The sequence below is a fragment of the Chenopodium album genome, chromosome 27, assembly GCF_948465745.1.
Source record: "Chenopodium album chromosome 27, dcCheAlbu1.1, whole genome shotgun sequence".
NCBI classification, from domain to species: domain Eukaryota; kingdom Viridiplantae; phylum Streptophyta; class Magnoliopsida; order Caryophyllales; family Amaranthaceae; genus Chenopodium; species Chenopodium album.
In genome coordinates this window covers 35,545,892-35,571,048 of record NC_137860.1, presented here as the reverse complement: position 1 = coordinate 35,571,048, position 25,157 = coordinate 35,545,892, and the positions used below count along the sequence as shown (strand labels likewise).

The 25,157-nt window shown below is 35.1% G+C and overlaps 2 protein-coding genes, 1 long non-coding RNA gene and 1 pseudogene across 5 annotated transcripts; 1 reads left to right on the top strand and 3 right to left on the bottom strand.

Annotated features, from left to right (window-relative positions):
- Positions 1-76: 76 nt before the first annotated feature.
- On the bottom strand, positions 77-7,334 carry LOC145618920 (protein EXECUTER 1, chloroplastic-like). Of its 2 annotated transcripts, none has more exons than XM_081673536.1 (12): positions 6,795-7,334; positions 6,225-6,341; positions 6,080-6,145; positions 5,716-5,822; positions 3,821-3,902; positions 3,003-3,734; positions 2,772-2,895; positions 2,447-2,616; positions 1,579-1,653; positions 1,396-1,488; positions 1,143-1,288; positions 77-656 (listed from the first exon to the last, which is right to left on the bottom strand). In XM_081673536.1, exons 1-11 carry the CDS (start codon positions 7,230-7,232, stop codon positions 1,196-1,198), a joined length of 2,097 nt encoding a protein of 698 aa, XP_081529662.1. In that variant the 5' UTR covers positions 7,233-7,334; the 3' UTR covers positions 77-656; positions 1,143-1,195. The 2 variants fall into 2 exon arrangements, with proteins under 2 accessions (XP_081529662.1, XP_081529661.1); XM_081673535.1 differs by having other exon boundaries at positions 77-460; positions 6,795-7,333.
- A 5,576-nt stretch (positions 7,335-12,910) lies between these two features.
- On the top strand, positions 12,911-14,237 carry LOC145619459 (uncharacterized). The gene is made up of 3 exons (XR_014108132.1): positions 12,911-12,984; positions 13,090-13,212; positions 14,135-14,237. It is a non-coding gene; the product is annotated as an uncharacterized LOC145619459 (long non-coding RNA).
- Positions 14,238-14,972: 735 nt separating this feature from the next.
- On the bottom strand, positions 14,973-19,199 carry LOC145619359 (IAA-amino acid hydrolase ILR1-like 3). The gene is made up of 5 exons (XM_081674039.1): positions 18,805-19,199; positions 18,082-18,207; positions 16,743-17,057; positions 16,279-16,407; positions 14,973-15,718 (listed from the first exon to the last, which is right to left on the bottom strand). The coding sequence occupies exons 1-5, from the start codon at positions 19,144-19,146 to the stop codon at positions 15,338-15,340; spliced, it is 1,293 nt and encodes a 430-aa protein (XP_081530165.1). The 5' UTR covers positions 19,147-19,199; the 3' UTR covers positions 14,973-15,337.
- Positions 19,200-20,510: 1,311 nt separating this feature from the next.
- LOC145619360 (beta-ureidopropionase-like) lies at positions 20,511-23,939 on the bottom strand (annotated as a pseudogene). The gene is made up of 6 exons (XR_014108122.1): positions 23,700-23,939; positions 23,246-23,356; positions 22,400-22,588; positions 21,871-22,099; positions 21,578-21,802; positions 20,511-21,063 (listed from the first exon to the last, which is right to left on the bottom strand). The product of XR_014108122.1 is annotated as a beta-ureidopropionase-like (transcript).
- Positions 23,940-25,157: the final 1,218 nt, after the last annotated feature.

Here is a 25,157-nt window from a genome sequence, read left to right as displayed (position 1 = left end):
TTTTGATTTACATGGGTTAACATAAGCAAGCAGACTGACTATGACAAGTCCTAACAGCCACAGTAGATAGTGAAGCTATATTAATAGACTCGTGTATTAAGTCTCAAACTATTACTTGTCACTGAAAAAAGCTGATCTAAGATTTACAAGCATGCAAGCTCTCAAAGCCTAGAAACAGAAATCATGCTACATTTATTAGCATATACAGAACCATAGCACAAGTTTGTGAGCTGAAACAGGTATATTTACATGTATTTGCAGGGCAAATTTACCCATAAAAAACTGAGGTGCTGATAAGTCAGTATAATCTGAAGCCCTAGAAGATACTCATCAGCCAAAATTGCTTATAGTCTGTCAGTGATGTCAGCATAGGAGATGTAGCATTGTAGCCTACTACAAATACAATCCTTTGCGCTCCGCAATCCAGAATGAAAGGCTTCTTACAAATAATTACCTAAAGCTGCAGAAAACAATAGGATAGAATGACAACACCATAACTTGCAGATGAAACTGCTATAATCTCACCTGCATTTAAGCAGATAGCCAAAGTTGGTGTAATTAAATAGGCACTTAACAAAATATCAGCAATTGTGTAGTATACTTTCATCCTTTAAAGAGTGTGCTCCCTTGTATTTGCATCAAACTTTGCGGATAGACTTAGGTGCAAATCACAGACATGAATAATAGAAATCATTGGACATAATGTTAGATTATTCCATTCTCAAAAAGATTAAGAATTAAGAAGCAAAATTAGCAATTTTTTTAGTGATAAATGGTCACAATTATTCCACTACATAGATCAGCAGAAAAATTGACAATGAGCAGTATTAGCATCTTTGTTTTCCCTATGGCACTCTCCCAAGTGAGAACCTCACAACACCCCCCCCCCCCCCCCAAACTACAAACACACCAACAAAATAAAGAAATACCCACTAATGATACTTTAGCAAGCCACACTTTTATTGGAATTCATTTTTTAGGCCACACTTTTATATTAGTTCATCCCAAAAATTTTTGAAATTCTCCATATTACCCTTTAATGATACTCTAGCAAGCATGCAGGCTGTAGCAGTATGGTGGAGAAGAATAATTAAATATAAATATACAGAGAATAATTAATAGGATTGGAGAAACAAGCATACCTTTTGATCTCGGGAAAAAGACAGACATCCAACTTCCATATACAAAAAAAAATCTATTCTTCGATCCTTAAGCGATTGAAAAACACTAGAAATTGATACTCCGGAGCCCAGTAGACAAATCCTACTACAGGCCCTCCCTTAATATACTGCGAAATTCCAGTGATTATGTTATAAGGCATTTTCAATAAGTGGCCACAGGATAAGCCAATGATTGTAATTTCAAAAGGCAAGAAAGTGAGAATGGTAAAAGAACCTTTCCATCAAGAATAACAAGTTCACCATCAACCCATCTTGGATTTCTAAATCCTGGCTCAGCTAGCCTTCCTTGTCCTTTATACCGAGCAACCTGGCTCATCCAAAAAGGAATATTTGGCAAAAAGATGGTAAGAGGACACTAAAGTAATTGGTTAATGACCACCGAGTTTTTAATACGCACCACTCCAAATTCTTCTGGAATTATTCCTTTATGAGGAAGCTGATAACTTTTGCCAATCTTCGCACGAAATGCAACCTGTAATATTGACTTGGCACATCAAAGATAAATCTAAGAAGAGCAGATACACTTGAAATTTAAGGAGACTCTGCAAAGACTGAGTTTTAGACTGTCTCAAATTGAAATTCAGCACATTATCCCCCCCCCCCTCCCCCCTCTCAAAAAAAAAAATGATTAAACTGTTTTTCTTGCTACATCTATATTTCTGGGCTATGCTTAGAATGAGAGGAAATGGTGAATGCTGGGGGGTAATGTGGATTAACTAGGGGCTAAAATAAGGAAGTGGTGGATCCTGGACAGCTGGAGCCTGGAGGTAGTGATGGTGGTCGGCACAGATAAAGGATCAGCTAAGAGTTCATCATTTTATCGGTACTCTTGGACAGGGGCAAGGACTCAGAGAGATTACTATTATCAGCGTATCAATTCGACATAATAATATTTCTAGACTTGGCACCTATCATATTTACTAGAAAAAAAAAAAAAAAAAAAAGTAGATTAACTCCCACTACTTCGTGCAAATTGAATATATATCAGTGGTCTGGGTAAAGATGCTCAGCCAAACTCAATCAGTTTTAGCCATTAAATATATATATTTGAAAAACATGCATCACATGAGTGCTATAATAGTTGGTTATCTTACCAGTAAGCATAACAGATTTGCACATAAGCTTAAACTACAAGATGCTAAGTCTTATTTTCTCTTGAATAAGTCATAACTTACCATACTCCATAACTATACAGTGATCAAACAAGGCTTCGTCCAAGTGTGTAGTATGGGCATATCTAATCATGACCCAAAATAAAAATTTACCTGACCAGCAGGCACATAAGGATCTCCTGTAAGCTTTACAGCCTCAACGTATTCATAGAATTGGAGATTTGAAGGCTCCTTGCTCCCACCATCCTCTTTCCATTGGCCAAATTTGCGTTTTAACTGGATGACTTCTGAGGTGTATGGTCCATGGGATCCAATATAAAGTCCTAATCAAAGAAAATATACTGAATATCTCCACAGTAAGTCTGGATTGAAATATTGAATTTAGAAAGGAAACCTTTCTCAAGTGCCCAATGGTGACAAATTATTTGTGACTAACATCATTAGTTAATAAGAAAGAACTTGTTCTGAAATTAATCACCATTTAGGGGATCTGGATATGATGGTAGATCAATGCGATTGAATGTCGTTGATCCAGACAAAGGCTGGCGATTCTGAACTTGGTTCAGAGTGAGACTAATCAAATCTCCCACATCTTTAAGTACCTGCAATATTTCAGCATAGGCAATGGCCATAGTCGTAAGTACTACTTGAAACTAACATCATAAAAATAGACACCAGAAATAAACTCAAAAAGGAAATGAAAATTTACCTTTACAGGTATTTTTTCTCCTCGGCTTATAGAATTGACAAGGTCAGACATTACATGGTCTATACTACGCCGACCTTTAGCATTAGCCTTTCTTTTAGACGAAGTCTGACCTTTTGTAACAGACTCTGGCTTACTTTTATCATCCTGTATACAGAAAGAGAAAGATTTGCGTCCCTTTGACTTGAGTTTTGCTGGAACACGAACCAAATCTTTAGCAGATGTTGTGCCGGATAGGTTCTCCACAAGACCACTAACTACTACATTGACAGCAATTTCACTTTGCTCGTCCTTATCTAGGTCACTACTAGTAGGATCAGCTTCACCATCATCCTTTTCATCACTACTTTCTCCAGGAATATCATCATCTGTATCTTCTATGTCTATACTGTTCAATTCAGCCTCAATATCCTGATCTTCATCTTCTTCCTCTATTATCTGCTCAACCACCTTAGATATCAGATCTCGATCAACTTTTCCTGGTGCAGTCACTTTCAAGACTTTGACTCGTACACCAGGGATCATATCTTGTAATATATTTTGAAATCCTGATAGTCCATCAGCTAACTCCGGATCATCTTTATCTTCATCATCATCATTATCTTCAAGTACAGGAGTAAAAATATCAGTTTTTCCCCCTCCAGGACTCATTTTCATACTGCTTGGGGCAGCAGGCGACTTTGGGAACACTGATGGAAATGTTTCAGGAACTGCTTTTCGCTTCAAGTATACAGCCTAGATAGATAAAGATTTACAAATAAGGTTCATATTTAAGAACTAACATATACCTGCCCGCCCAAAATCAAAAGACAATAATTCACCTGTTGTCTGTAATCGCCTTCCTTGTTCAGTGTTACATAGATCTCAAACAAGGGAGCACCAGCAGTTGATGTAGCTAGCTGCCTGAAATAAATAGTTATTAGCCCTAAAGAAATAGTGGCTAAAGCTGTTCCCATACTGTGCTAATCAACAAATTATACTAATATACAGGAGAAAAAAAGCAAAATATACCATGTTCTCCACTTGAGCACATGTCACAAAGTGGATATGAAATGATTCATGAGGCAGTGAGCTCCTCATGTTTAATCCTAATTTCTAAAAACATCTATGAAGCTTAAAGAGTTATAGTCATCACTGTGAATTTAAAAAACATGGTTTAAGAACGAAAACAGATTGGGCAGGTAACAACAAGAATAATTGGAGCCTAAAGCTTTCCCAAACCCTTGTCTCCCACCTCATAGTCATTCATCCTCAATATCCTCTAGCCGAGTCAACCCTTCCCCCCTCCAAATAAAACCTGGAACAGAGTAATAAAAGGTGTGCAAGACGATAGAGGTCAAGCATTGTATTTGTTTAGGTGAGGTGATTTAAAGGAGACGCAACTGATGCGCACACCTTTTTTTTTCAACCTTTTACTATTTTTGTTAAGTGCAGCTCGCTTAAGCATAGATAGATCCCTATCACAGTATCGTCTTAGTGCACAGCCTTAAGACACATTTCGCTGGAGATGATTAAAATCCCCAGCCCAAAAATTAATTCATTATTCTTTTGATAATTCAGCTAAAGATATCACTAATAGCAAAGCACTTTCCACCTGTTCCCTACTACTAGCATAAAACTCACATACCCTTCCTGCTTCGACATGGGTAGCCAATGTTGCCACAAATAGATGCCTAATTGGAGACTACCTCCTAGTCCCTTTTCTCTTGTAAGTTGCTTCAGAGTTCAGACACTACCAACAGATAGTAAATAAAGCTAATCTTCCAAAATCCCACAGCGTAAATTTAGTAACCTAGATACAAACAGGATTGGAAGGCACGAGCCCACCTAAGCGAAATCAACAGTCAAGCAGGGAAATGATTGAGATGAGAAAAAATTTAACATTGTGAGACTAGATCAAAGGATTCTGAGGGAAACACAACCTAGGTAAAGCTAGAACAATTTGTCTGAAGGGAACTAATCAACAAGAATAGACAAGAATTTCAAACCATGGTTAAATCTACTTCTTCTCAATTTGATAGACTCCAATGATACAGCCAGAAAAGTATTTACTCAGCAGTACAACTGTGGTTAAATCTCTTCAAAAGGACTTTTACACTGCAAATCAACTTACATATATACCATACTATATTTGATCATTAGAAAAATCCAACACCATCCATCCACTTCATAATTATAGTATGACTTTTGATGCTCACTCCACAAACTCTCCACCCATAAATGAAAAATTTATGGATCTTGTGCATACTGCACAAGTGCAAATGGTACAACTTGCCTCTCCAGACAATTTTTCTTCCTTCTCTGCTATGATTCTTTAAAATATTGTGGGGTAACCACTTGTTCAACATCCTACCAGGCTACCACCTCTAATTATTGAATCCACAAATAAACCTTGATTAAGACTAAGAAACTTCACAACTTTGCACAAATCATAAAGAAGTAAGAGTAAATGAGAAGTCATTTGGATATGTCATAAGTTGAATGTGCACATTTTGTTCAGCTGCGACTTTTATAACTCGGATTTTGTGCATCTTTTTATTTTGTAGTAAGATAAGTTTTTTCCATGGAAATAATTTTTAGCCTGGAAAACAAAATATGATCATTAAATTTAATAAATTTGCACAGCACATGCATTTTTTTTTAATTCTTCTCATTTTTAAAAACTTCTCACAGGATTTCTTAATACATTGTTTGCCACATTAAGAAATGAGATTACCTGGGACTATAGCTTCTTGCCACATATCTACCATGCTCTGCACTTATACGGATTATACAACCATGGGGATCATTTCTATCATCGGAAACACCAGCCCACCAGCCAACCTGAAATGCAACAAAAATTAAACTACACTTAAGATTCATCAAATGTATTATCCTTGGTAACAGAAAGGTTTGAAAATATTTAATGCTACTAGGAAAACACACAAGAGAGGGTTAACTAGATATAATGTACAAGCACATGTTTTAGTAAGGTACAGGAGCCCATACAGACACACATGTGCACAATAGATCACCTATTCCAAATTAACCAAAAGTTCTACAGTGATGCAGTAACAAATTATTCATTTCCTTTTACTTACTAGTCCAGCACCAGCATTATCTCGTACAAATACAGCATCTCGGTAGCGCTCCTCTTCAATGGCATTCTGCAATCAAACAGTTATTCAAGCAACATAACTAAGTGTAATAATATTCCAAATGAAAACTGTAGGACGAGAATGAAACCTTTAAATAACACATCACGCTTCCAACAGCATCTTTTGTCCCAGCAGCTGCAATGGCTACCTTGAGTCTCGCAGCAGCCTCATAATCCTCTTTCTCAATGGCATGTCTAAGTTGGGACTATCAAGACAAACAACAAGAATAACTTAGGAAAGCAAAAATAGATTTATATGCAAAAGCACAATCTAGGAACAAAAATTCGTACATTACTTTCATGCATACGCACATTCTGGGAACAAAATTACAATCTTTACTTCCATTCATAAGCACAATCCGGGAACAAAAAGATAACCAAAACTGATTTCATAAAAAGATAACAACAGAATATATGATCATGAGTTATATTTTATAAATTGCAATTCTCTTTCGATTTTGACCAGTATAATTTCAGATAAATTTTCCAATTTGATAAAAAAAACAAAAAAAAAAAAAAAAAAAAAAAAAATCAACCAAACACACCTCAAATTCAACTGAATTGAAACCTAGTAATAACAATTAAAATCGAAGTCAAGCAATTAAATACTAATACAATAACCAAAATTAAGGATAATCAAGACTGATTAAACTGATTACCTTGAGTAGATTAATCAAACGTTCTTGTTCTTCAACCTCCTTGAAATGCAATGACCAACGTTCCCAATCCCAACCATCAACATCAACCTCCAAATTACCACCTTCCTCCGATTTCTTCTCCCTTACCACCACTTCATCCTTCTTCGGCGAAAACCGCGAATTAACGAAATCTTCAACAGCCTGAGCAGCAGCAACGAGAAATTGCTGCAACGACGACGCAGGCGACGGCGAAGGCGAAGAAGAATCGGATGAATTACTGCGACAACAACAGAAAGAGGAATTCTGAGGTTTAGAAATGGAAATTGAGGGAATTGAATTAGGTTTTCTGAGAAATGGAGATTTGAAGGAGAAGGTGGAACAACTATGGAAGTTGAGATTAGAATCGGAGAAAAATGGCGGCGAAGTGAAGGGCGTCGGAGGAGAAATCGGAGACGCCATTAATGGAGGAGAGAGAAAATGGAAGAGGGTTTTAGGATTTAGGTTTGTGGATGAGAGAGAGAAAAAGGGAAGTGAAGAAGTATTGAGCAAAAATTGAATGGACAAAAAGGAAGTTTTGTTTGGTGTTAATAATGATGTTGATGGATTGATTAGAGGCTCAAGCGTTTATGTTTAGGTGGTGCCATGGTGGTTACTAATATTGTGGATAAGGAATAGGATATTTGTTAATTCAAAAAAAAAAAAAAAAAAAAAAAAACTTTGTACAAAAGTTCTCATAATATCTTACTTTAATTTTTATAACGTAATTAAGGGTCTGGAGTTGAAGTGAACTAAATTTAACTAAATAAAACCGAAATGAATATTTTATGAGAGAAATAAATTAGAAGTTGAACTGAACTTAACTGAATTGATTGGAGCTGAAATGAACTAAACTGAATTGATTGGAGCTGAGCTGAACTGAACTGAAATTAAGCTGAAATAAATAAGACCTAAATTATGTTCATTTTATTTCCACATATCTCACAAAAAATCAATTCAAAAAAATGGGTGGATTAAAGTTAATGAGTTGAATTAGATAAATTCATATAGAAGCAGTAATCAATACATTGTCATTGAGTATAAAAAAGAAGGGCAATGTTGTAGGCAATTACCTTTGCTAAACTAGTCCTTTTTGGTTTTATACAAACTTGGAGAACAATGCCTTCAATCTCTCTATATGTACTTGTGAATTCTTTGTCCCTTAATTAATGACTTCCATATATGGGTTACTTTGTAGTAAGGACTAAAGACTACTATGTTTAATTTACAATCCATTTAAGTTTAGAGTATGTTCACATTTACTTAATTTCAGTTCAGTTCAGCTCCAATCAGTTCAGTTCAGCTCTTAATTTCACTCTCACATAAAATATTCATTTCAGCTCAATTCAGTTCAGTTCAGTTCAGCTCCAATCAGTTCAGTTCAGCTCAGTTCAGTAAATGTGAACAAGCCCTTAGTTACGAATTATATTCAAACATTTAATTAAGTAAATATGATTTACTTTTTTTTTTTATGTATGATGCTTTGAGGTGACTATTCTTGAATTATTAACTGTTGAAAGCAACATTGCCAACTTGGAGTAATTCTCTATTCTAATAGCTTGAATCATACGAATAATTTTAATGAACACTTGGTATTAAATTGTGCTTAGACAAATACTTCGTATCATTCTATTGAAAATATTTTGCGTTATTTGTTTCAAATGAACGAGTATTTTGATATCATGAATATCTAAACACAATTTACTACCAACGAGAAGTAATGAGTTAATGACTCGTATTATTATAGGCTACACGTAGAAAGTTTCTCGCAAACATGTTGTACAAGTACCAAGCTAAGCTTGGTCTAGTGGTAAAGATTGTATCTTTTAACCTTGAGCTTAGGGGTTCAATCCCCAATAGAGCTACTTTGAGGGTGGGGGACCCCTTACCCTTTTCCCCTCACTCTCAAAGTATCTAACCTGCAAATACCAGACCAAAAAAACTGTGAGAGTTGAGGTTCGGTCAGGGTCATTTTCCTGAAAAAAAAAAAAAAAAAAAAAAAAACCATGTTGTACAAGTATTTTTATCGAATAGCAATACGGCGTCGTCTAGTTTCTCCTACTCTTCTTCCCAAAATCCCAGCCGTAGGGTTTAACACTTGAACTTTCCCTCTTTCTTCTGTCTGCACAAAACCCCTCTGATGGTGTCATAAAGTAAAGGTAAAAACTCTACCAAACCCATCAAAATCACAACTTTTCTTTGTTTCTTCAAGGTTTGATAGCTTAACCCTCACTAAATTTCAATTTTCCAACTATTATATAGTTAATTTCAAGCTTCATATACATGTTAAATTCACTTTTATTTCTGGGTTTATGGTTATTTTATCTTAATCATACATTTATTTTTCTCTGCTATGCGTTTTTGTGCAACTCATACATTATCCCATTTAAGAAATTTTCCCAAAAAGTTCGGCCTTTTTCACCATTATTACTATGTAAATCATTCAGTTTCATGTGTTCTTCAAAGTTCTGATACTAGTGATGATAATGTTAGTGATGGTTCTAGTTCTAGTCATTATTGTAATTATAATGTTGTACATAGAGAAATGAGGGGTTATGCTAAGATGGGTTGTGTTCAAAAGGCACTAGAGAGTCTCAATTCAATGGGGTATGTTGGGGGGAGGCCGTTGGTTTATGATTATAATGCTTTAATTTATAGCTATTTGAAATCCCGAAATGTGGTTTTCAATGAATTGGGTCGAATCTATATGCATATGAAGGAATTCGGGTTGTGCCCGAATGCATTGACTTATGTTGGCCTCTTTAATGGAATGTTATTGTTGAATTGTTTGTCGGATGCGTTGTTTATTATTGGGGAGATGCTTAGGAGTGGGTATGCACCGTCGTTTGCTTCTCTATCGCAGTTGTTGAAAAGATTATTGAGAGTGGAGGATTTATTGGGTTCGAGGTATGTTATAGAGTTGATGCTGGCACTGGACTACTTGCCGACACAACTGTCGTTGAGTAGGTTGATTTTGAAGCTTTGTAAAGTGGGCAAGATACATGAGGCTTATAGAGTTTTGAGTGGTTTGCTATGTAAAGGTCAGTTTTGCACTCCGCTTGTATATAATCCAATTTTGTGGGGTTTATGTAAATGTAACCAGAGTTCTATCGCATTGTCGTTGTTGTTTTCATTGAATAAGAGAGGATTTGCACATAATGTGTGCTCATACACGGCATTGGTATATGGGCTGGGTAAGGAGAAGATGTGGAATGGAGTTTTCCTGGTGTTAAGGGAAATGAAAATTGCTGGGTGTAAACCAAATTTAATAACATACACTGTTTTAATTAAGTATCTATGTGAGGATGGGAGGATTCAGGAGGCTTTTGTCATTCTTGCAAATATGGAGAAAGAAGAATGCTACCCGGATTTGGTGACATTTAACATCGTTCTTCGTGAGCTCTCTCATCAGGATAGGGCAGTTGAAATTAGTGAGCTGATGTCTCTGATGGATCGGAGGGGCTTATCTCCCGATCCATACACTTTAACTGCACTGGCTGCTGGCATGTTTAAGAAAGGAAAGCTAGGAAATGCTAGTAATTTTTTGCTTGATGTTATTTCACGAGGGTACAATGTGGATATTGCTGTGTATAACATGTATCTACACTCCTTGTGCTTAGAGAGTGGATACAGAGAAGCTTTATCTGTGACAAAGAGCATGGCTAGTAAAGGTTTCACACCAGACACCACTTCATACAACACAATTCTGAAAGGAATATGTTCTGAAGGCAATCTTGATGATGCACTCAGGTTCCTAGATAGGTTAAACTTAGCTACAGATGGGGCTGACATAATTTCTTTTAACACAATTTTGTCTGGAGCATGCAAACTAGGGAATTCTTCAATCATTCACAAGCTTTTGGATTGCATGGAAGCTAAAAACATAGAGCTTAATGTTGTAAGCATGACTTGTTTGATTAAATATTTCTGCAGAGTTGGAAAAATCTTCGAGTGCTTTAAATTGTTGGAGAAGATGGTGGGTGCCGGTCCTACACCAAACGTTCTAACTTTTAATGCAGTCATTGATGGTTTATGCAAGAACCACTTGCTCGGTACAGCTTGTAAAGTTCTTAAACAGTATAAAAACTCAGGAGAATTTCCTAATACGAGTACATATGATATTCTTATAAATACAGCCTTGAGTGCTAAAGAATACGCGATGGCTGAGGAGTTAATCACTGATTTGTACTCCCAGGGATTGGAACCTGGTGCAGTTGCTTATAAATCCTTGGTTAGTGCCATATGCAAAGATGGGAATATATGCACTGCTCTTGAGCTTTGTAACCGAATGCTTGCTGATGGATGCAAGCCTTCAGTTGACATCTACAATGTGATTTTGAAGGCAATGCTTCAGAAAAGGATGCGTAAGGATGCTTTTTTGTTACTAAAGGACATGGTGATAAATGGTTGTGAACCTGATGACATGTCACATGTTATTCTGAAGCAAGCACTCTCAGAGGATGCAGAAAAGAAACAATTTCAGGCCAAAAATCTACCGGATTATATAGTGGTGTAACTGTATAAGAGAGTTGCAACTTTATATAGTATTATGCAGAGTGGTTGAATTGTTAGCCTTCTCCGCTTACCCTCCTCGCTCTCCAGAGTAACATATGTAATTCTGAAGCAAACACTCGCAGAGGATGCAAAGGAGAATCATTTTCAGGCCAAATTCTCATGGAGTATGTAGCGGTGAAAATGTATGAGAGAGATGCATTTATTTAGTATTAGGTGGTCTGAAGTCCCAGTCTTCTCCACTTACGCTCCTCGTTCTTCAGAGTAACATAGTGTAATCCAGGTAACCAGAAGTATCATTATGTATACTTTAATCTTGCCATGTGAACTAATTTTAATTTGTGTATGATGTTTGCTCGTCAATAATTTATGTGGAATTTATTGATAAGCTGCAATTGTACTAAAATATAGGCACAATATTTTTGCAATTATGTTAGACTTGACAGTGACTCTGCATATGATGGATAGAGGTGGTAGATCTATTCTAGCAACAAAGGCATTAAGATAATGCAGACCTGAAAATGGGAATTAGGTACCCCTGAATTCAAGCCTGTCCTTCAGTTCTCAAATCCCTCATTCTTGACCCAAACATCACCTGAGTTTTCTATTCAGTGTAGATACTATTACATTAAATTGTGCAGACATCACCTGTGTTTCCTATTCAGAGTACATATTATTACATTAAAATGTGCAGTGACTCCAGGTTGTTGAGATGTATCCCTCTAGACTGAAAACACATCCGTGAGTGCTTCACTGTTTCTTCATCTCACAGTAGTCAGCTAATCCTAGATTATATAACTAGTCTCATCCCTTATCAAGCTCATTACAGCTCTTTCAGGTTTCAGTTAGTGTTCCCATCCTACAGCTTCAGATGACATCCACACATTCCCAACCAGGGTCTTGGGTTTCGGTGCAGCATGCAGGGTTTGTGTGTCCAATATGAATTCAATCTGGAAGTTTAATTTTCCCTAGCCAAAAAAAAATTGAGGTTAGCTCAAATCATTTCAGGTATAAGGCTAATAAGTTCAGATTAGTTCAATGTAGAACTTGTATATATTTGGTTAACAGCGAAAAACAAGTTCAATATTTTTTTTTTGTTTTGTAATCTTATTTGAACTTTTAAATCCAAAACCTTTTTTTGTTTAAGGTGGTAGAAGTGTAGAACAGGAGCTCAAAGAAAGTCAATAAACTATCACTGTATATGTGTTATGACAATTTTTTAGAAGATCTAAACTACTACCTATTGACCTTCATGGCTTATTCAGTAGACGCTAATATATGGTGGTATCCTAAAATAATCTGTAATTGAACTTTAGCCCAATGTTCATGTTAATGACTTAATGCGACTCCATCCCTTATGTGTTTTTCTTCCTATATTCCAATGATCACTTTAGAGTTGATATTTATTGTCAATGAAATTTATAAAGATATACTTTGGGGTGGACTAGCATTACCATAGATATTGGCATGGGATTTTCCTGAAGAAATTACATGTAACTTACCAAAGGTCATGACCATTAACATGGCCAAACCCTCTTGATTTTGTGCCTGTCAGGCTGATCTTCTTTGTTTCATCGTGTTTGTAGCTTGTGAGATAACTCATAAAGCAGTAGCAAAGATATGGAGAGACACAAAGTCAACAAATAAGTGTCATTCCTTTCTGGTAATTGGCAAGTTCCTTAGTGGCCAAAATTTGTTTGTCGCTGCTTTTCAATGGGATCCCTTGCCCCCTCAGTTTTTGAATAAGATTGTTTTCCATGTTTAACAGTTCAGATATGATGTCCTTGCCCTTGTCATGGACTTGACATACGGAGAGCTTATTCTTTCTGGTGGATCATATCGTCTGCCTTGGTAGATTAGAGAAATTATGATCCAATGGCTTCAGATGCAGGTATGATTTTAATTCATAAACCCTTTATCTTATATATGTTGTAGAAATTTAAGTTAATGATGACCTTCGTCAGGATCTAGCTTGGACAAATCTATAAGAAACTTAATATGTCGTGTGTTTATAAAAATTCAATAATATAATGGTTATATGTTATGGTGGAAATGTGGAACAGCTAATAATTACCAGCAACTCTAAAGACCTTGACATACAAAATACATTTCATATTAGGGCTTGCTTGTTTGAGGATAATGTATTAGTGGAATAAAAATGAAGAACATCGGGGTTAATGAAGGTGGTTGGAGAAGGAAGACTGGAAGAGGTAGTGATTGTAGGAGGATGGGATGAAGGAATCATTACCCTCATTGTTACTCACCACCATAGTTAGGTATTGTGTTTTTATCATGATGAGGGTAATAGTTCCCCTTCGCTAAATAATCCCTTAGACAACCACCTAAACTCGTCATCATTCTCTTTACTTTGTTTTCGTTACCCTCTTTATATATTCCCCTCAATCCAAACGTGTCAGTAGAGATAAAATTAAGAACGCCTAACTAAATTGCACTGTATTTACCTTCCAATTTAGGTGTCCCATGGTTGATCATTCTTTTTTAAGCTGCAAAAGAGTAAGTATGGGGTAGATGTTTAGATGAACATCCACTTGTTACTTTGTTAGCTAAAGAGCCACTTGTAACTTGTGCACTTTGATATGAGCCATATGACTGCTCGATAGCAAAGACACCAGCATTAAGTAAGATATGAGTCAAAATTAGATTCTGATGTTTGTTTAATGATTTTCTCACTATCTCCTGTTGACTCTGTTGTTTTAATTCTTTCAAGCCAATCAGGTTACTCTGTTATATTACTAGAACCTTGCTAATTTGTTTCATCAATATGTTTTATACTTTTATGTCTGTATATGCAGAACTGAATATATGTTGCGGTCAAGGTCAATAAAGAACTTTGCCAAGAGTAGTTTCCTAGAGCACTCATTATTGTGCTATTCTTCCTAGTTCTTCTACTCCAAGAAACCATTCAAATTCAGCTGGTTGCGATATGAACAACATTGACTAGCCTCGAACCAGATTATTCGGAATGTGGAACTGGATGCCATATTGGAGCTTAAGGAGTTAAAGTCGATGAGGTCTCATTTGAACTTTATTGATCTGGTTCATTCTTTAAAAGTTGTATCCACTACAGTGATGACTTGGTGGTCAAGAATGTTCAAGAGATAGGCGGTAGTTGCTCAGTCATGCCTGTGTAATAAATATCATTTTGCTAGAGAATTGTGTATACAATGGTGGTGGCTTGAAATTGTCTAGTTGAATAATCACACAAATTTTTTAGCCATAAGCAATCTTCCTTCAATGAATTGGGTTTTAAATTCTAGTTGAATTTTGTATCTGTAGGTTGTATGTATAATTGCAATATAAAGGAAGTGAAAGATCATCCTACTTGAATGTCTCTTAATTATGGCCTTGAATAATCACTTTATTTGAAATTTGTTATCATGTTGTTTCTTTCTGACCCGCCATAATAAAAGATTAAAAAAAAGGCCTATATAGAACAATATACTAAGGTGGTGTTTGCAAATTTCCTCTTGTGCAGCTTGTTCTACTTAATGAAAATTAAGGAAATTTGACAAAAAATCTGGACATTTTTAGAAAATTGTACATGACTTAATTATGTAGAGTTAGGCCCTGATGCCTTGTTTTATTTTATTATTCACTTTAAAAAATTCATTCGGTAAAAATAATTTCAATACAGCAAAAGCAAGGTACAGTGAACATGGCATTATACAATAGTTTGCAATCTTGAACCTAACAATATACAAGAAGATATTCACTCCTTCAGATCTTTCAGTCTGCACATCAACTAAGAAAACCCAAGTCTCGCATGCATTTTCTCAGGTGACCAGTAGCTGGATCTCCTCTTCTATACACCGTGAATAATTAAAGTCCGAACATCAGCCTTTTCTTTTTATTGATACAGTTATTAGGGATAAAGGCCAACCTAACTGCGTTCTAGTTACAGAGCTAATACAGCCTTGTCAATCAGCTAGTCTAGCTAACATACAGCCTTGTACATTGGCAAACTATTTCATCATGTGGGTTGGGTTGTCCATGCTCTAAATGTTATCTGAACTTTGGAGCTGACTGAGATACGTCTCTGCAAAAATGGTGTGTAATGCTGCTCCGATAGGAAGAACATCCTCATCAAGGAAGAAGTAAGGAGAATGAGGGGAGTGTACTGCACCAATTTCCTCATTTCTTATACCTATGCCAATCAAGATGCCGGGGATCTTTTCTTGGTAGAAGGAAAAGTCTTCACCTGCCATTATTTTCTGCCCCGGCAGGACATTCTTAGAACCTAGTAAAACTCCACCGATAGCCTGAATGTGATGATGCAAAGTATCATCATTGTTGACAGCTGGATAGGGAGGGTGGTATTCTTCAATGAAGTCAACATATGCTCGACCTCTATGTAAAGCAGCTCCATGCTCGACCACCTTCAAGGATTATTATCAGATACATCATCTCGAACAAGCTTAAAACAACTAATCAGATAAAATGTAAGCAATAAAGAACCAAAGCCAGCCTTTTAGATTAAATACTTCGTATATATGAATGACAAGCATGACTGAATTATGTTAAAGATCTAACTAAAATTTGAGGCTAATCACATGTATTTGCTTTGAATCATGTTCTAAATTGTTTATAATTTACATGATATAATCACGTAAAGGTAATTGTTTTAGCATTGACTTTGACTAAAGGCAAATATAGCCAGTATATTCACTATTGCTTACAATGCAAGAAGAAATTTTTATATCAAGAGTTTCAAACACACATATGCATATGAAGTTCAAATAATGTTTTATGCTTTAAAAATTGAATTTCACTGAAGGTTGGAAACTCAAATTTATAAATCACCAGATTACTGGATAAAGATGGACAAAATCATTACAGCAGATTGTGCAAGGATGTAATACACCAACCACCAACAGCTAGATTATGTTCGGTTAACTGGAATGCTGAGATAGATTAAGTTATTCAGAATTGAAGTTACCTCTTTTAACCTCTGTTGAAGCCAGTGCAGGCCATCCGTGGTTAGACTCCTAAGTGTCCCTCCAAACTCCACAGACGGAGGAATGATGTTCAAAGCTGTACCACCTTTGACATATGTAACAGATAGTACCTTCAGTAAAAGTAGTTGTTAGCATTTCATTTGCACAAATCTTCAAATAACACTTATGCTAATGCTATAACTCGGACTCTTTATTTTACCTTAAGTATCATTGGCATGTCTACAACACTCCAAAATTCATATGGACACTTTAAATTATAACATGGAGAATTTATTAAATACAAGTCGTTGAGTACAACTCTTGGCACAAACCCGTTTCTCAATTCTGAAAGATTGACACAATTATCTGACTCCAAGTAACAACCAATATATGAAGAATTAAAAAATATATATATGAGATCCTATTAAGAAAGTAAATATGAAGAAGGTTTTAAGAATCATTATACATGGCTTTCAAGGGGATTTGCTTCTCTTGATATGACTTGATGCAGTGCCAAAATAACGAATGATGTTGACACTATTGGATCAATGCTTTTATGAGGTTCCGCAGCATGTGCTCCTTGTCCTTCAATTTTCACTTTGAACATGGACACTGCTGCACAAGAAGGTCCTGAGACAGAAGATATGCTCCCTGTGGGTGTCGTAAATTCAACATGCATTCCGAAAATTGCCTTGGCTTCACCAAGGGCACCATCCTGTATCATGTGAGATGCACCCGCACCTCCCTCTTCAGCAGGTTGGAAAAGCAGTCTCACAGTTCCCTTCTGTATCACAAAATGCAATAATTAGGGGTGAGCGTAGCAGGGTACCCTGTAAAAATATCCGGACCCGGAACCTGTTGCAACAGGTTCCTAAAAATGGGAACCGGAACCGGAACCTGTTGCAACACGTTCATAAGCACAAACTTTTAAATAAAACGGATGTTCAGTAGTTATAAAGTGACAATAAAATGTGCAAAAGTTACACTAAAATGCATAAAAGTTACCGTGACATATATAAGAGTTATTTATGCTTTATTGATAAATTTGACAAAAGTGACACTAAATTGACAAAAGTAACACTAAATCTGACAAAAGTGTACCCGATGTACAGTAAATTACTGAAAACCGGGTGTATCCAAAAGTTTTCCGTTCCTAAACAGGGTACCCTGTTTGTCAAAGTAAGCTTAATAGTTACTTGATAAATTGTGACAAATTTATTTTTGTTTTTAAATAGATGATCACAATAAAAACTTACAACTTTAGTATAGTACTTCAAATATAACAAACCAATACTAATTGTCTAGAATATTTAATACCATATAGGTTTTGGTTTCATGTACCCTATAGGGAACCTGTACTAACAGGGTACCCTACAGTACAGGTTCTAGATCCAAAATTTTATTACCCGGAACCGGAACCTGATCAACAGGTTCAGGGTTTGGAACCTGCGGTTCCGAACAGGTTCCGGTTCCATATCAGGGTACCCTGGATTTTTGCTCACCCCTAGCAATAATACTGCAGTCAAACTTGATAGGACATTGACTAAAAACAAAACTTAGACAAAAAAAAAAAAAAAAAAAAAAAAAAAAAAAAAAAAACAAAAAAGTGTAAGGACAAGCCTATAGAACATAAGATTCTGTATATAAATGTCTACCTATTTTTGGTCCTCAAAAGGAAACATTCGAAAGAACTAAACAGAGTCAAATACATAGACGTTACACGGTTCAACCAACCAGAAATTGTCAAACCACAGGAGCACCAAAACTTCAAATTCACTGCATAACAAAGTTACTAGAGATCGAACCTTAAGCCGATCTTTCCTTTGATTCAGCAATTTAGCAGCACCAAGGAGCATTGTAGTGTGAGCATCATGTCCACAGCCATGCATTCTTCCATCAATTTTACTCTTATGCTCCCATTCTACAAGTTCCTATTTTTAGCACAGTGATAAATAAATAGATTATATACGAAGTATATACACTGAAATTTATATAAACTTAGCACATGTTATCAATAGTTGCATGGAAGTATGGAACAGTTTAATCTAAGTACTTGTGTCATATACAAAGCAACATATTTCGAATTTTTGGCAGCAGAACAATGACAAACCCATAATAAATACACCAAATTCAAAATTTTGGCCTAACAAATAAGCATAATAAGATTAATAACTGCACAAATTCACTCAATTCCAGCTTATAACATTCCAACTCGATCAATCAAATGACAAACAAACAATTCATATAAAATCCTTCTTCTTGAAAATTTAAAGCAACACCATTAGATTCCTACTTCCTCCGTCTCTAAAATTTCTTCCTATTTGAACAGTAATTGTCACATGAAAAAAATCATAACATGAACAACTTTTAGTGACAAGTGAAAATATACTAATAGAAAACCAAACATACAACCTGAATCACCCCTCGCACCAAAACGATTTGTGGTCGGCTAACATGAATCATCCTCGCAACAAACATCATGAAACAAATTCAAGAGAAAATTTAATTAAGAGTGAGAATTAAACTACCTGCATAGGAAGGGCATCCATATCAGCCCGGAGAGCCACAACAGGTGAAGAACCCGACCCGATAATTGCAACAACACCAGTTTGAGCAAATGGGTATTCATAATAAATGCCAAGTTTGTCAAGTTCAGACCTTATTAGAGAACTAGTGTTGAATTCTTGAAATCTGAGTTCTGGGTTTTCATGGATTCTTCTTCTAATTGATACCAACCAATCTTTCTCTCTTTTTGCATCTTGTAATAATTGCTTTGCATAATTTTCCTCCAAATTGATGCTACTACCAGAGCTAGAAATGGGATTAATGGCTGAAAAACAGATTAAAAAGATTACCCAAATTGGAAACATATTAATAATCGAAAGAAGATTGTGTTGGGTCACAGTATAACAGTAGTCATCAGCTACTCAATTAGAAAAGCTGGGTTTATAGAATATTTGCCTATTTGGGGTTCACTTGGGTTGTGGTGGACTGGTAGGGCCTAATTCATTTCACTTCAATTCGGTTCAGCTTGAACTGAGCTCAGTTCAGATCCTAATTTCCTTCTCTTATAAAATATTCAATTCAGTTCAGTTCAGTTCAGTTCAGTTCAGTTCAGTTCATTTCAGTTCAGTTCAATTCAGCTGAGTTTCGTCAATGGGAACAGACCCGTACTCTGGTAGGTGACTGGGTGTTAAAAGAATACGGAGTATAGAATTTATCATCAATTACGTCATTTTGAATCATACACCAATTTTTTTTAGGAAAAAGAAGAAGAGAGAGATGAAAAAGGAATGACTGTCATGCACGAATTTCTAAACCAATATTTACAAGACTACCATTTTTTTTAGAAAACAAGTTGCCATTTGAGTAACAAGTACTCAAATTGAGTAACCTAGGCTCCCTCATAAAATAAAATAATGTAATGATTTTATTTTAAAAATTTCAATGTTTATTTTCAAAAATTATATGTTGTTAAAAAATTTCATTGTTTAATTTAAAAATTATAGTTTCATGTTCATATTTTAAATTATAACAATGTTCATTTTAAAAACATAATAGGTTCAAATACAATGTACTCCCTCCGTTTCATTATGTTAATCTCATATGAAATCAATCACATAAAATAAGCAAAGAAAAATATTTGGAATCTAACATCAAATTACAAAATAATTCATAACTAGTTTACCTTATTTAATTTTTTTTTACATTTTTGGAAGTCATAATTGCATAATTCAAGGTAGAGATTTCCTTAGTTGGGTCTATGTCATCAATACACAACCAATTATTTCCAAAAAAAATAAGTTAAAAATGTAACATATCCAATATGGGTAGATCTTTTTGAAACGCCCAAAATAGTATATGGAACTAACATAATGAAACGGAGGGAGTATATTGTATACACGGATAAAGATAAAACAAATTATTTAAAACATATTCATTATAAATAAATGTATGTTCATTTTTAATAAATAAAAGTTTGTATTTAATTAAATGTTTGTATTTATTTACTACATGTTCAAAATTTGGGATTGTTCTTTTCTTTTTTTTTTTTTTTTTTTGCTGCTAAATGTTCAAAAGTATAAGCGTGGTGCACCATAATATTTGCGTGCGGTTAGAAGGGGTATTTGTTTTTAAATACCCGGTTGTTACAAATATGATAAAAAGTAGACATTATAGCAACATATTACAAAAATTAAGTCAAAACGTTTCATCTACTGTGAAAAAGAGAAAGTATATACCCAAATATGTTTCATTCAAAGGAAATGCTTTGAAATTATAAACTTGCAGACCAAATTTATTTTTATTACAAATTTGCCTTTTAATATCTGTGCCATTATTACAAACGTGCAAACTTGGTAGATTCGTATTTTAACATATGAAATGGAAGGAGTTTTGTATGTCCGAGACTGAAAGAGTTAAGCTAGGTTCTTCTTATCTAGCAATGGATCAGAGACTATCTGAGGCTGAAAATCTGGCTTTATATAACGAGCTAGCATCTCAGCGTAAAGCTCATACCTTGCAGTCATTCTGAATCCCCACTTATCTTTGATCTGCCTACAGAGGTTTAAATCCATATCTGCAACCATCAAACCATCTCTGTAACGAGAGAGGGATGGACTGCAAGAAGCATCTGGAGCAGAAAAATGACTAGAACCATAGAAATGACCGAAATCCTTGTGCTGTGGCTTTCCATCTCCAGAGGTGAATGGATTCGGAAAGGTCTCAGTTCCAACACGATTTATTGAGCCAACAAAATAATTATTTGCTATTGCAGCATTACGTGCCTGTAAAAAATTCATCATATACCATATTAAATCACACAAAGTGGATTATGTTACTGAATTGAAGTTGCCAGATCCCATAAATAGTCTCTCAAAATCTGTTTTAGGATGTGAAGGAATCACTGTCAACTTTGTAAATGCAGCTTTCGATCTGAGTGGTGGCACACTGGCTAGGTTTATCCTAAGCGATACTAGCACCACAAGAAATTACCACCAAAACCATCCAAAACAAATCACCAAATTAAGTAAGACCACAAATATTTAAAGTACTATCAAACACATCCAATGTACCAATTATAAAAGGATTGGACTGTTTGTTGATAATCTGAGACCACCTAAAAGTGTCTCCCTCGGTTGCTAGGAGGTGTGATGCATGTACATATGATGGTCGGAGAACCCTAAATGTATACAGGTCAGCAACCTTGTTCAAAAATGAGATGATACTTTTAAACTAGTTACCACGGAATTGTTGAAAAAAAAAAAAAAGAGTAAGATAGGGTTGATACTAGATAGATACCTCAATTGGCCACATAGGTTCACTGAGCTCACCAACAGTAGCAGACGGGTTAAATACTATCTCTGCTCCATTCAAGCCGAAAGCCATCCAATTTAAAGGATGATGCCTACCATAACATATGTTAATGGCAATTTTGCCAAATGCTGTCTCAAAAACAGGGTGTCCAGTGTTTCCTTCCATATAATATGTGCTCTCATTGAAGTCCCCAACCCTAGGAATATGGTTCTGCCAAACACAAACATGATTATGACCATGCTGAGAGAAGTTCATAACGAAAATTGATCAGACATTACCTTTCTATGAACGCCTATAATGTTACCCTGATTTCCAATTATAACAGCGGGTGTTCCATATAGTCTCTCCATGTACAACATCCCTCTCTAGAATGGGACTTACAATGACCATGTTGTACTTCCTAGCAAGATCTTGCAAAAATTGTGTCGACTCCCCATTGACAGGCTCTGCAAATTCACACCAACTTTTCTCTCGAGTACAAAAGGCAAATGGCAAAGTCCATGCTTCCTGTATAGCATGCATGAGTTACTTAGAATGTATCATACTTTAAATCTACAATAGTAATTCCGAAGCTCTTACATCTTGTTTCGTATAAGATAATTTGTTTTATGATTACATCAAAATTTGTTTTCAATCATACTATCAACTGAACTACTGAAGTTGGTATGAGTCACCATTGCATAATTCATCACCACTTGTTCACATGAAGCATTCCATGTAAGCTTGCAAACATACTTTATAATCAATCTATTAGCATACAAAAAATTCATACCAGCTGAGCAATTTAAGTACGAAGTATTTTGTTACCTGAAGGCATAATATGTTGACTCCCGAAGCACCTGCAGCCTCAATGATGGGCTTCAATTTCTGAAAGATGGCCCTTCTCTGGTCTAAAAATGGTTCTGTTGTGGGCAGGGCAATAGAATTCTGAATAAGACCCACTCTTACAATTCGAGGCTCTCTTAGAGATTCCTTTTGAGCTTGAAAGCAGTATGCCTGTAAAATTAAGCAAGCAACGAAAAAATATTCTTACTTCTAAAACACATAGTAAGCACATCTAATTGTAATTCAATTTAAGCTTAAGCAAATTATACAACTATACAGGCCACGAGGGCTCTGCAGGCTGAAATGGGAAAGGGGAATACACAGTACACCAGGTGGAACAGAAACCACAAATGGATAGTAAAGGTCTTTTAAACAAAGAGTGCCATCATCGCCGCACGTTATGAGAGTGATAAGATGCCTACAAAGGCTCATGTCATTACCAATCCATCCTGAAATCCGCTTCCCATTTGACAACTTGTGGTCAAAATTTGATAATACTACCCATAACTTTGCTAAAAAACAGCATGATCACATTGTTTATACTTCTATCAAAGTGTATTGCCTAAAATAACACTTCCAAAGACAGCAAATGATCAAGCATCAAGTTTATTTTGGTACGAAGTTTGTACTTCGATCATTAAACCACTTAAATTCTTAAAAGGAGCCTAACATATTCTTCACTAATCCAAGACTTTCATGATCCAAAACAACAACAAAATTATTTTTTCTGTTGCATTTCTTACAAGTGTTACAAATTCAAGAAACTAAAATAGCACAAATACATAAATTCAATAATGAAGACAAAAGAAGCTAGCCAAGAACCCGAACCTGAAGATCGAAATCGTGATCATTGGACAAATTGGTAGCAGCAGCTGGAAGTGTTACAGGATCAAGTGATTTTCCACAGTTCAACCCATAAATCAACCTGCTTACTTCCTGTCAATTTTACCCATCACAATTGCACAAATTAAATCAAGTTGATATGTATATTATACAGCAGCAAATTACAACTATAAAATAAACATTGATTTTCATTATTAATCCATATACAAACCCTTGTCAATATCAATCAACAAATAAAAGGTTGTAACCTTTTAAGTATCTTGTTCAACTAAATTTTATGTCACCTCTACCTCCGTTTCATAAAGTTCTTTCCCACGGGTGATGGTCATTCAAAATAACAAACCCGTGTGTGTTTTAGACCGTCTAATACAAGAATTTGCGGATTTCAAAAATAATAATTTAAGTAAAAATGAGAACAAGAAATTGAAAAAAAAAACTGGAAGATGGGAGCAGGAAGAGAGGAACTAAGGAGGTGATGAAGAGATTCGAACCCAGAAATTGAACCGTTTGGAGTAGAAATAACCCCCTTTGTTGGGTTTTCTTGTTGATCATTTTCTCTATCTCCATTTTCAATTATGCTTTTATCTTCCATTTTTTTCTCTCTCTTCTAGCTTGGTAATATGATTGGAATCAGGATTAGATGAGATGATGATTGATCAAACTTTTCGAGTTAGGAAAACCTTCTGTCCTTCTCTTTGCAGTCACCTTTATTTATTTATTTACAATAAACTACTATTAATAGTTACTCGTACGAAATAGTTCTTTATGGTTGAAGGTTCATAAAAACTAAAATAATAATCATTATTTGTTAAATAATATTATCAATAACAAATAATCCAAAGAGAAAATAATAAATTTTGACTTTAAAAGAGATAAAAATTGAAAGTTAAGGTAGGTATATTTCCACTCAAAAAGATTAGGTGGATATAAACATACCTTTAATGTTAATTGGCAGCAGCAGTAAGGTTATGGGAGGCATCTAGACGGTTACTGATGTTTCAAACTGGATTAATTTGTGAGTATTGCATTGAGAATATGAAATGGAGAAGAATGTGTTTAGTGGATGTATGTTAATCGTGTAATTGATAAGTTGGAGTTTTAGATTTTAGTGGGTAGTTTGTTTTTTCAGATTTTAGTGGGTAGTTATTATCCTTTTTTTTTTTTTAAAGTGTAATTGTTTTTTAAATTTTAAATTAGAAAGTAGAAGTAATTTTGGAGGGATTAGTAAATTTGTGTGGGAGTAAATGTGAGGCAAGTATTGGGGTTTTGGTGTTCTCTCGTTAAAGTTGGCTGTGCAATTATAATATAGATTGAATCATCATTTATTATTATCAATAAGAATCTTTTGGTAGTTATAGAAATAAATAACTGGATTATTTAGTATGCTCAAATAATGGGGTTTGAGCCGTTTGACTCATTTGAGTCCAATTTAGTAATTTACATACCCGTTAATAAATAAATAAATAAAATTGTAGTATGAATACAAAGTATAAAGTACGAGTATATTAACAAAGCAACTAGTGATTTTAGTATTTTGATTGTATTGTCGTAGGCTATGTTATATGCACAACTTATAAATTGAACTTATTTCGAACTTATCAGACTTTTATCAACTTATTAGAACTTATTTATAGTTGTAAGTTGACCCTTAGGTACGTGACAACAACTTATTTAGAAACAGATTAGGCCTAAGAGTTTTGTTAATCTACTCCCCTATAAATATCCATATTCTTTTGTTGATCACTCATACAATTTACAAATGTGGATCAATTTTAATAACTTTAAATTGGACAAGTCTCTACATTGTTTTGATCTTCCTCAATAGAATTGGAATTGACGATAAGATAAAGGTAGTACAAGACAAGCAAAGGGGTTTTAAATTTTATTTTGAAGTGAA